Genomic DNA, 12,595 nt, shown 5'->3' with positions numbered 1-12,595 from the left:
TATTTTAAAACCATCACCACTCTGTCAAACTGTCCTTACAGCTGATAACTTAATCACTACTGTACTGTGTGTGTTTGTTTCAGCTGAGCCTTCCAGTCCCATTAAGACTCCAATAACAGTCACTGTTACTGTAACAACAACCAGCCCTGTTACATCTCCACATGTCTCTGATGGTTTTACTGACATGTCTACAACAAACCAAACCTTTAATACCACAACACTGCCTGCATCAGACACACAAGGAGCTGGTAAGAAGTGCACACAGAGAAAGAATCATTTGATTTTCCCGCTTCATGTGCATGTTAAAACAGAGTCTCATTCACCTTAAAGGTGCAAAACACACTTCACCATGTTTTCCTAGCACTAATATGTGTCCCTAGTAGTATGTGTTTTAAGGCATCATATTAAAAACAAACAAGATATGAGGAGCTTTATCATGAAGTGTGAAAACGCCTTTCTTCTTCTCACCTTTTTTTTCTCTGGTCAGGAAATGTTCTACATCTGATGATCGCTGTCATTTCCATATCAACACTTCTGATGGTCATTCTGCTTCTGATAAGAAAGATGAAAAACAAGAAACGGAGTAAGACACACAAACCACCAAACACACACATCGCACACATGTGAAGCGTCACCAAGGCTTTGAGCAGACATAATGACCGATGTTTCCCCTCATCTCTTCAGATGTTGTGTCAAGTGCTCATGTGCCACAGGAAGATGTACAGGAGGTGAGTTTTCATGAAGTAGTGAATTTATCTGAAGAAAGATCTACAAGTGCCCTGATACATTTTCTTAGCTCAAATGAGAATCAGGATTGTTTTCTTGCTGTTAGCACTTTTTTCTTTTGATGAAGATAACACATGGAATCCCATGGAAGACATCCTTTTCCAAGGGTTTGTCATTGTTTTCCTTCCAAAATTAGATTCGTAATCCCCACAAAGGAAGGCAAAACTAACATTAATCCACAAGAAATCCTTTATTCTTTAACAAGAGAGCTTCTAGAAATCAGCCAAATATTATTAGTTTCTGTGTTCACGCTGGTCACACTCTTCTCATATGCAGCAATTGATGATAGCAGTCAAGACTCACTTTCCTCTCGCCTACACTTAGCACCGCAATGCATGATGGTAATTTTGCTTCGTTGGTGACCTTTGGTTGTTCACTACTTTTTACCCTGTTGTCCCACTTTTTTATTTTTCAAGGATGTTGAATCTGATGACATCCGACTTGAAGATCAGCAACCAGTGAGCCGACATGAAAGGTCGTCGACCCTCTACTCCTCTGCAGATCCAGACAGCATCTACATGAATTCCTCCAACCACCAAGACATCGAATCAGCAGCTCAGGGTGACAACGACGTTCCTCTAAATCAAGCCTCCTTCTCCGGGGTCCATTCAAGAGCAGCATTTAACAGAGCAGTCACAGATCAACAATTGAACAATTTATACTCTGTTGTTCAAAAACCCGAACACAGTATCAATCCCATTAGGAAACCTAATCAATCCGGAAGCAACGACGATGACTCTTTTTATTCTCTGGCTCAGCTAACAACTTAAATCTGATTAAGATTTAAGATCTGATGAATGTAATAATACATCACGATACAATAAAAATCAAATCTTTTTAGGTCGGGTACAATCACTTCTATCTGAACCACTTCTCTTGCCCGCTTCCATCGCTGCAACACCTGTTGGTTTGACCTGATAACTGCTCTCATATCTGGCAAACCGAGGGGCGTCCAAAACGGCCGTGTAGGGGTGCCTTAAAACCGCCTACCTTCTCTGGTCCAAACAAATCCAGAGCATTTAGGACCAGAATCTAAAGTTAGAAGGAGGACATATTGGCTGCTGCATTGTTGTCAGAGATGCCAGCACTGCTGTTGTAAATTAGTTGTGTAAGAGCGTTTCTATTGGAGGACACTGCTGCTGTGAAATCTGTGAACAAATCAGTGACCCTGCTGGTAATGAAAGTGTGCATAGCAATCCTGAGGAAATGTTAGAGATGTTGTATGAAACTTAAATACATACAGACATGTCACACATACTTTTTCTATCTATGCTTACTTCCTGTATTTAATGGTTTGTGGGTGAGGTTGCTTTCGCTTCTGCTTTCACACATTACACACGCACACACGCACGCACACACACACACATACACACACACACTTACAGGAATGCTATAAGTGAGTCATGCTTTTGTTGAGGTCATATGGACAATGAGGCAGCCTACCAGCTGAAGTACTTAAAACAGCAATGAAGAAGCAATTGAACAAAATTGAATCCCTCAGAGGAAGACTCACTTCCCCAAAGTGCCACAACTGTTGAACTTTCGTCATTTCACAACTCACACTGGCTGGCTAATCTAAATAAATCGCTTTTTCTTTGAAGCAGTTTGGCATTCATTTAAAGGTTTTTGTGTATTGTAAATATTCTGTATTGTAATATTACATGACCTTTAGCTTTACTGCATAAATCTCTTGAGTTAGTATACATGTGAAACTGTTCCTTTAGATGTGATGAAATGTTTGATTTGCATTGTACATTTATTAAACTAAGAGTTTTATACTATTAAAGGTTTGTCTGTTTTCTCCAAATAATTCATGGCTCACTCAAACCACTCACACTTTAAATCACTCTCCTTAGTGTGTGCATGTAGAAATCCCCCCCAAGTATTGAGCAGATCCATGCTTAGAGAATTTTATTGGCTACAAGAGATGTCAGTTGTGGACACATTTGCATGCAATTGGCCGAACAGACCAGGGGGAGGCACCTCCTTTCAACTCCCATTTGCTGTTATGACATGTCATCAAAAGGTCAGTTATTAATGCTGCATTCATGTGGTGCCGGAAACATCGGAAAAACGATTTTCCGAGTTGTAAAATGCAACAACATTCCGACTTTCCGACCTGAAGTCACGTGAACACGCCAAAGTCTGAAGAATGACTTCCCAACTCGGAAACTTGGACCACCCGAGCAGCACATGAATGCAGCAATAGCAGAGTATTTTGAACAGTTTTGTGGATCCTTATGGATGTAATGTGTTTGGATTAAATCTTTTACTGAATATATATCGTGGGGACTCATGTTTGGTGGATTATTATGATCAGCAGAGTTCAATCAATCTACAAATGGTTAAAAGACGCTGTCTGTTTGTTTGTCGCTGGTCTGACCCGCACACACTGGGCCGTCAGCGTGGGACAACAGTGTCGATGCCTATTCTTAATTTCTGTTCCCTCTTCTATGTGTTGTTTCACTCTCTCTTTCCACAGTCTCAGATAACAAAGTCCAAACACCACGCACACACTCATGCACAGACAAGCACACACTCAGCAGAAGTCACCTTGGCAGCAGGGAATGCCCTCCAGTAGCGGTTCTTGCAGGGCTCGGAGAACGAGAGCAGCTTGATGTTGTTGTTATGGTTGTTACAGTCGTTGTGTACATTGACCACCAGGGAAGGAGCGTGGTGGCCTGGGGTATCGGCTCTATTGCCAATGACAGTCAATGACACTGCTGCTAAGTGAAAAAGATTAGCCAACTGTTTAAGTGTGTGTGTGTGTGTGTGTGTGTGTGTGTGTGTGTGTGTGTGTTTCTGTGTGTGTGTGATGCAAAAAAGTGCGGCAATAGTTTTGCTTGAAAGATGAAGTACACTTCATCCAACAAACTACAAAGCGATAAGGACGGGTTCATATCTTCGTGTACAATGTTACAATGTTACAATTCACTTAGCAGACGCTTTTATCCAAAGCGACGTACATCAGAGAGCAAGTACAACACTAATCCATTCATAGACCACCACCAAAGCAGGGGGAGCAATGTGGGGTTAAGTGTCTTGCCCAAGGACACATCGGACATGTTGCCCAGCTGGGGATCGACGACTCTACCCATATAGTGACTGTAAAAGTCCCACTAAAGACGTGTTTATGCTCTGCGCCCCAATACACATACGGATGTGGACGAGGCCTTCTGCCTGTACTCTGCCCTCATTTCGTCCATCTCTTTGCACGTTTTCTGGAAGCTTAAAGATACGGACCAAACCTCGCAATACCACAAGGGGTCAGTGGTGAGTAGTGTAGCCAACTCTCTAAGCCAGACCAGCAACACACAAAGAAGAAGAAAACTTGTGACCGAAAGTGACAGAACCTTTTGAGGAAAGATTGTGCGAGTTGATTAAGAACTACAAACATGTAAATGATGCTACGTCGCCTCGGCTGCGATCGGAATGACTAGACGGCAGCAAAGAAGAATTCAAGGTCCATGCAAGACCAACCCCTCAATTTCAAGGTCCATCTGGCTGTAAGGGATGTGTTACAGTACACTGATAGTGATGGTTGTATCGTTTAGAATATTAGTATTTACATGTGTAAAGAGATGGGAATTGATAAGATAAGATTTATTGAGACCATGAGCATTATTGATTCTGCTTATTGATCCAATTGTTTTTCAATTCCTGTGAATTTTCTGTGTAAAAAAAGGTATGAGTACTTAGGTATTCATTTGTGTCTTAAGTCAAATAGAGAGCCTTTTGCTAGGCCTGGCCTGCATGCATTGTGCTAATGTTAATATAGAACAGGGAAGCACTCGTGGACTGGCGGCGTACAGCGTTAAACACATGGCACTCCTGATATTTAATGCCGGGCTGCTTCCACAAATGTTTCGGCATGATGCCGGTGTTTCCACCCTTGCTTGACATCACACAGCCACAGCAGGCATGTGGAACTAAGTGGAAGGTATTGATAAGGGGAAAATTAAGCAGAAAGGCAAAAGATGTCGATGGCTCCATCAGGTTGGAACCGTCCCGCTCTAAATAAATGAGTCTTTAAAAAACTACTTGCAGTGTATTTGACTTCTGTCGGAGGAAATTAAATGCTGACAGGCACAGCACTGGTGAGGAAGAGTTTGTCTGGAGCGTATTCTTCTGAGTTATAATGACCTAATCATAAAATAGATTAAGTGTTTGCTTTAGTGAAACTGAACTTTTTGTGTTTATATTTCTCTGATGTGAACGCTAGGAGAATTAGTTTAGAAAGTATCATACGTGCCTGCTTCACAGCCCTCCTCTACATCACACAGTATGAATCCCCAGCTTGCTTTTCCAAAGTCATAAAGCAGAAGCACTTCAAAACATAAATACAGTTACTACACAGCCTGCGGGAGATAATAATGTTCAGGAGGAACGCCACAGCTCTCCAACAGTGCAGAATTAAGAGTCGGGTACTAAAATCGTCCTAACTCACACAGCTCACAACGAAGAAAAGAAAGTTTGTAAAAGATTCATAAATGTATGAGGTAGATCTAGCACTTTGTGCAGGCTTTAGCTGCTAAAACTAATAAAGCTGCAAACTCTGGTGATGAGAAATGAAGCCAATGCAGAAGTGCAAAAGACTGCAGTTCCTTGAGTGTCCACTTGAGGCTGGCTCCAAAAGCCTTGGAAGTCCCATTTAAAACAAACAAAAAAAAATAGACAGGATAACAGCCATCTGTCGTCATTGGTACAAACTGTACGACGGGTGATTCAGGGGCAGGCTGAGCTGACACAGTGGTTTCAGCTCCATCCATCCATCCCTTTTCTTCTGCATATCCGAGATCGGGTCGTGGGGGCAACAGGTGAAGTAAGTCAGCCCAGACATCCCTCTCCTCAGCAGCGTTTTCCAGCTCCGCCTGGGAGATTCTGAGGCGTTGCCAGGCCAGACGGGATATATGACACCCCAGTGAACTCTGGGTCTACCCCTGGATCTCCTCATAGTTGGGCGTGCCCTGAATACCTTCCAAAGGGAGGCATCCTGATCAGATGTCCGAACCGCCTCAACTGGCGCCTTTCAATCAATTAATCAATCAATCAATCATTATTTGTCTAGCGCCAATTCATAACAAGTGTTATCTCAAGGTGCTTTACAGTAAAGACAGGTAAAGGACCTTACTCACTGTTATGTTACAAAAGAAAATTGGATTGGGGAGATGGGATTCCTCATGTTCCTGTCCACACTTCCTTGCCACTGAGGTGGAGGACGGAGAAGGCTGGCGGGGGTTGTCGGGCCGACACAGTCCGATGGTGGTGGCTGGGCGTCAAGGACGTTGGGTGGTGGTAGTGCCACATCACCCTCCTTTGATGCAAGTGGTTTCAGCTCTGGTTTGATTTTTTGTTAATGTGCTGTATAAATATGCTGCTCTAACGTTTGGATTTCTCCGGCTTTCAAAGAAGATAAAACAGGAGGCATGACGTTTCTCGTCAAACCTATGAGCTCAATTTTGTCTTAAATCAGTGAAGGTACACACATTAGTGCTGTAATCCTTCTTTGAACATGTGATGCTGGCATTTATTTATGTTAATCAATATTTACCACATTTCCAGCTAATGATAGGTTCACTGCTTCTCTGCAAATGAAACTGTGTGGGAGTGGAACCCTGCTGAGTCTAATGAGACACACAATCAATGTGAAACTGGACAAAAATGGTTCCTACCTTCATTCCTCACAAAAGGATGGTCGATATTTTTGTACAGGACTTCACAGAGACGAGGACATCAGCCAATTAAAAGCCTTTCCAATTTCTGTTCTGGAATCAAATCGACCAGGTTATGAGCACACCTAGGGTTCCTAAGTGCCTTAAGCTAATTAGTTTCTACCCCCTGCCCGTGCCTCAAAAGTCAAAGATAACAATTACAATCCGACCGCCCTGAGTTGCACTTCCGATGTTAGCCAATTACAGCTACTTTCAAAGTCACATCATCGGATTACCTTCCCTTGCCACCTTGGATCCTGCAGACCATTTAGCCAATTATAACTCTCTCACACAATGGGCTCACACGGCCGCCGCACACAAGCAGTTCCTGGAATCAGCGAAATCGACATCATGAAAAGACATCACTCGCTCAATCCTTCCAAAGTTCAAACCCTGTTATAAGCAGCTATCAATGCCCAAGTGTGGTCTCCTCACATCAGTGCGGAGGTGAGCTTGCCCTCGTGCACCTTTTCATCATGATAATATGACACTTTACCTTAACAGGAGTCCGATAACGATGGTGCAGACATGGCAGCTTAGGGTGCTGCAGGCGCTTTCAGGTACATTAATGAAGAGTTTCTCATGTCTGTGTTGAGCTCACTGAGCTGCCCTGAAAGTATTGAAATGAACACCAAGTCTGAAAATTAATTAAAGAGGCTCACATGAATGAAACATGGCAACTGGCGACGTCTAACATTAACACTGGAATGATTAACTTATTGGGAAGACAAGTTTGTTTTGTTTTTTTTGTTTTTTTTAGATTTATTTTTGGGCTTTTTGTGCCTTTAATGGAGAGACAGGACAGTGGATAGAGTCAGAAATCAGGGAGAGAGAGAGTAGGGAATGACATGCGGGAAAGGAGCCACAGGTGGGATTCCAACCTGGGCCAGCCACTTGGATGGCGCATACATACATGGGGCGCGCGCACTACCCACTGCACCACCAGCGCCCCTTGTAAAGACAAGTTAATCATTCTTCAAATAATTTAAAACAAATTGTTATACATTTTGTTCGATGCTAGAGTAGGGCTGCAGTGGTTAGCTCTGTCCCCTCTCTGTGAGGAGGTTCCTGGTTTGAATCCCCGTCTGACAGGAGCCTCTCTGTGTGGAGTTTGCATGTTCTCCCCGTGCATGTGTGGGTTCTCTCCGGGTACTCCGGCTTCCTCCCACAGTCCAAAGACATGCTTGCTTACGTTAACTGCTGACTCAGGTCTGTCTCTATGTCAGCCCTGTTGTCTGGCTGGGCCGTGAACAGCTCGGGCAGAATCAGGGTCGCCCCCTAGCCCCAGTGTAGCGCCATGCTTGGGCAGAACCATGCATGAGACTGAACCCCCACCCTGAGTCTGCGCTGCAGTCAGTGCGTCCTCCTGGTCCGGCCAACGGACAACATCCTCTTCCATCATAATCTTTATCTCAACATACATTCAATATCTAAAACTCATATTGTTGTTGCTCGTGAAATGAACAATAATTAAAAACAGAGGTGAAATATTTGATCAGTGTCAGAAGCAAACTTTTTCACGAGTCAGGAGTTACCTGTTCCAGCTTATGTGAGGGCTGTAACTTAAATGATGACTCACAGAAAAGCTGCTTCTCCCGGATAAAAACCGCTGACAGAGAGGTTCAGAGATATCAAAGAAAACAGCGGGGTTTCTCTAAAGCCAGGGTACAATATAAACGTAGTAGAGAGAATACACTGCTGGAGAGTGTGTGAGTGAAGGATGGTTGACTTTTTACTCATACATTTTCATTTAGATCTCACAGACCTGAGTGGATTTTTCAGTCAGACAGTGGCAGCCTTAAAACTAATAAGCTGTGTCGGCGCCTGTGAATGCCGATATTAAGAAAAACTGTGTGAACAGCTGATTCTGTCGCTCCACTGCTGTGACTGAGAACACTTTGATCAATTAGGGGTGTGGAACTCATGGAGCTTCGGCTACATTTTAATGACTTCGACTATTGCTTCTAAATTGTGTGTGTTTGTAGAAAACAAGTCCTGAATCACACGCTGTGCAGAGACCAATACAACAGCGGAAGAAAACATAATTGCTGCTTTAATACGCCTCTTCAGTGACAAAAGCAGTGCAGCAGGAATTCATCGTACTGGTTTTCATGGCTTATTTACCCAATCAGATGTCCTGCATTGTTTTACTCTCAGATAGTGGATCCAATCAGACGTACATATCATGTTCAAAGGACTCGTGCCTGAACACCTGTTGCTTACATTGCCAGGTCATGGCTGGATAGTTACATCCCGGTTACGCCTGGTCAGCGATGTGTAACGCACAAAGGTGGTATGGTGAGGCAAAGGCGCTCCACCCCGATGCCTTATTGTGGATGTAATGTATAGTACAAATGGCGCAATGATGGCGGCACTGTGTTGCAGCACGTAGTCATAATGTGTAGAGAGCTACTGCCAAACAATGTGGATAGATAGACCAACTCCAGGTCTGGGCCTTTAGGTAGTGATGTGTCTGATTAAAATGGCTTAAAATAAGCTGTAAAGTCAGTAAAGTAGCTGTCATGCTCTCTGTGTTTTTCTTTGATGTGCAGACGCGGACTCGACTGCGCGTCTCTTTTTCTCTCTCTCTCTCTCTCGTACGCCTGTTTGTAAACTGAGCACGCTTCATAATAACATAAAGCGTGCATGTGTTGTATTACGACGTTATGTACGTTATGTAAGAGGTAATCGTGCTTAGGCACGGATAGTCCTGTGTAGTGTGACCGCGGGCCGTGCCGGCCAGCGTGGGAATGGCGCAGCGGGGGGGCAATCGTGCTAGGGTACAGCACGGTACAGATGACCAGTGAGACCGCGCCCTGACTGATGCTCAGTGAGTGATTCGTTCACTGAACGTACTGAACGAGAGCTCCGCCTCCGAATCACTCTCTTCCTCTCAGTCAGTGAGTGAGTGATTCGTGTACTGAACGTACTGAACTGAATGGTCGGGGAAAATAAATGTGATTGTTTTAGCAGCTTTCAGTTTGCAAACTGTAACTTTATCCAACTAAATTCTCAGCTCATTGGTTTATTATTCACCACCGGCTGTTCTCAGTACGATCGCGAGCAGAACTAAACATCCAGCCGTGTTTCAGCTTATTAAATTCTGATTCACAGACAGAGCTGCGGAGAAGTACTGAATGATTCGGTGAACGAATCTTTTGAACGAATCACTTTACTGAACTGATTCAGTACACTGAAAAGAACTGCTTTTCCCATCACTACCTTTAGGGGGCGGCTGTGGCTAAGGTGGTAGAGTCGTTGTCTCTCATGAGTCTAGTTCTGCTCAAGGTTTCTGCCTCTTAAAAGGAAGTTTTTTCTCGCCACTGTAACTTTGCTAAATGTTACTTATGGCTTGTGATGGGTTAAGGTTTTATCTCTGTAATATCACAATGAGTAAGGTCTTTTACCTGCTCTTTGTGAAGTGTCCTTGAGATAACTTTTGTTTTGAATTGGCGCTACACAAATAAAGATTGATTGGTTGATTGATTGATAATAGGTCAACATTAAGGCTTCAACATCTTATCAGACCAAGTGCCATCCTTACATAAAGCAGATCAATCTGATCCGGCAGAGAAGGCTGCATGGGTTCTTTGTAGGCCAGGTCCTTCCAAGGATTCTCCCCCTGAATTGGGACTCAGATATAAAGTAGTACCTGACTTCCTCCTTTGATGCCATCATGTTACTGTCACCACCAAAGGGAGTTCACGCTGTAACAAAAAGTGCTTCTTCTCTGCTTTGTTGGCCATCCATTTAATTTGGATAGTTGAAAACATGATAGAAATAATTAAGTTGATGTTAAAGAACCGGCCCATGCTAAATTGCCCCTCCAACTTTTGAGACTGTCGAGCTCTCCGGAGGAGGTAGCAGTGTAAATCATGATTTCAACGTCTTGTACTTTCATCATCTCTCTCTCCAGCTGGTTACATTAAAGACAAAATAGGGACTATTTGTTCATCTAACAGCTCTCGGTGCTGCTACATTTTGGTTGGGTTCAGTCTGTTTTTTTTTTTGTCCAAGGTATCAAAGCAGCAGAAGAATAAAGGCCAGTTCAAAATGTTCTTCTTATTCAATTACTCAACCCCCCCATGGGCTTTGTTTGCACCTCTGTTCATTGATTTTAATGCAGTTATAATTGACTCTGTGGCACTTGAAACTCAGTTACGTAATGATACGTGCACGTGTCTGGATCAGTAATGACATTAAAGGTATATCCTGTGGAGATTTATTCTATTTTGCTGCCTATGTAACAGGGTGTGTGATGCATTTAAAGTTCACCCGCTGCTGATTGAATAGCCATTTGTGTTTTCATCTTTGGTTCATTAGCAGTCATTTGGCTTTTGGTCAATACTATCGACCGGTGGCACAGAGGGAACATCCCCCTCTATAAAGGCAGAAATGTCTGCCTGTAGCTGTTTGCATCCTTTATCCTATACAGCATGCTTTAAGCGCCAGGAGTGACCAGCTGACCCCGTTCACTGGAAAGACTCACAATCCAGGGACTGAGTCAAGTACAGTGTACAAATATACAAATGTAACACCTCATCAACACAACACAATGGAACTGTGACTACATGATGCACACACACCACACCTTCACACTCTGAACTTTGACAGTATAGGACACTTTACACGGTTTACATTTTCTACATTTTGTATATTTATATATTTATTTTTTTAATCTGATCTTGTATATCTACATTTGAATGAATGGCCTTGCAGTACAGTCTTTACATTTCACTGCACATCTGTATGAGCATGTGACAATTTCAACTCTCTTTTGCCCCTCAGGTCATATGTTAGCTTTTCATTTGATTAGCATGAAGCATGAATTCTTTAGTCCATCTCTTCGATGTAGGATGTTTTTCCTCTTTCTCTTGAGACATGCTACACACACATAGGCTGAAATACACACATATGCACAAACAGGACACCATGGACTCCTGAGCTTGGGCTGGGGCACCTCTGCAGTACTCAGGAAGTGAACTGGCAACTCTCAAGCTACCAGACCAATTTCCAGATTTGGTCCGCACTAGTGCAGTCACTTTTGAAAAAAATCAACTTCGAACAAATGTAGAATATGACACGTAACGTTTGAACACATTTGTTTTGCGGGTTTGTAGTGACCCTGTGTCTCTTCACCAAAGCGGTGGGCTGCAGTCTGCAGAGAGACGAGTCTCCCTCATGTGAGTTTGCATCTCCTGAATCGCTCCCCAGCATTTTGAGCGCCCTCTGCTTGATCAAACTGCAAACTACTTCAGATGGCCTGGAAACCAGGAGTATTCAGTCTTAATTCTGTTAAGTCTTTCAGATGTATAGTATATTCTATGGATTATGTTATATTGTGTAATTCGATGTCTAGTATTCAAGGAAAAACACTGACTACCAATACAAAGTGCTTCCCATTTCTCTTTGATTAAAGGTGCACTTGAGGTCCTCCTCCCACTTTCATCTCACTCCCAAGACTGCCGAGGTGCCCTTGAGCAAGGCACCAAACCCCCTCCCCACCACCAGCTCAGGAGCGCCCGCTGTGGGCAGCTCCGTCACTCTGACATCTCTCCATTAGTGCATGTCCATAGGATCCTGTTTGTGCATGTGTGTATATTTCAGCCTATGTGTGTGCTGCATGATTAACAGAGTGTAAAAACAGGAATTTCCCCTTGCAGGGATCAATAAAAGTCAATCTTAATCTTAATCTTAATCTTAATCAATGCCTCCCATCCTTTGAGTTGGGAAATTCTAATCAGAAAGGAAACTGTTTGTAGACGGGACGTGATTCCCAAAAGAAAGTGGAAACACACTCTCAGAGGTTCCTGCAAACCAATTAGAACGATTCTTGACAACACATTTGAGTGAATGTACTTTGGCTCTCTCCATGTGTGCTCAGAGTGCTCGAGTCATTTTATGAGAACTAATCTTCGGTTGTGATAATTATGAAGATGGGAAACGTGGGCTGTTCAAGTTTGAAAACACTTCTGCTCAGCTCCTCCTAAAAGCCTCTTCATTTTCAACTGAGCTCACTGTGCTGCAAAATGCCTCGTAATGTGACGACTTTCCACTTTTGCTTTTGCCAGAATGGATAAAAACAAGAGAAATTTTGT

The 12,595-nt window shown here is 43.2% G+C and overlaps 1 protein-coding gene across 3 annotated transcripts in view; it reads left to right on the top strand.

Annotated features, from left to right (window-relative positions):
• The window catches only part of LOC132994487 (CMRF35-like molecule 1), a 28,134-nt gene extending 25,570 nt beyond the window's left edge, over window positions 1–2,564 (top strand). For all 3 annotated transcript variants that reach the window (XM_061064872.1, XM_061064879.1, XM_061064864.1), the window contains 5 exons: window positions 84–248; window positions 488–583; window positions 685–728; window positions 1,203–2,416; window positions 2,482–2,564. In XM_061064872.1, coding sequence (XP_060920855.1) covers window positions 84–248; window positions 488–583; window positions 685–728; window positions 1,203–1,556 — 659 coding nt within the window. In that variant the 3' untranslated portion in view covers window positions 1,557–2,416; window positions 2,482–2,564. The remainder of the gene's footprint in view (window positions 1–83; window positions 249–487; window positions 584–684; window positions 729–1,202; window positions 2,417–2,481) is intronic.
• Window positions 2,565–12,595: the final 10,031 nt, after the last annotated feature.

The sequence above is a fragment of the Labrus mixtus genome, chromosome 2 (assembly GCF_963584025.1).
Source record: "Labrus mixtus chromosome 2, fLabMix1.1, whole genome shotgun sequence".
NCBI classification, from domain to species: domain Eukaryota; kingdom Metazoa; phylum Chordata; class Actinopteri; order Labriformes; family Labridae; genus Labrus; species Labrus mixtus.
The sequence above is the reverse complement of the archived record's forward strand: the minus strand, read 5'-3'. Positions and strand labels throughout refer to the sequence as shown.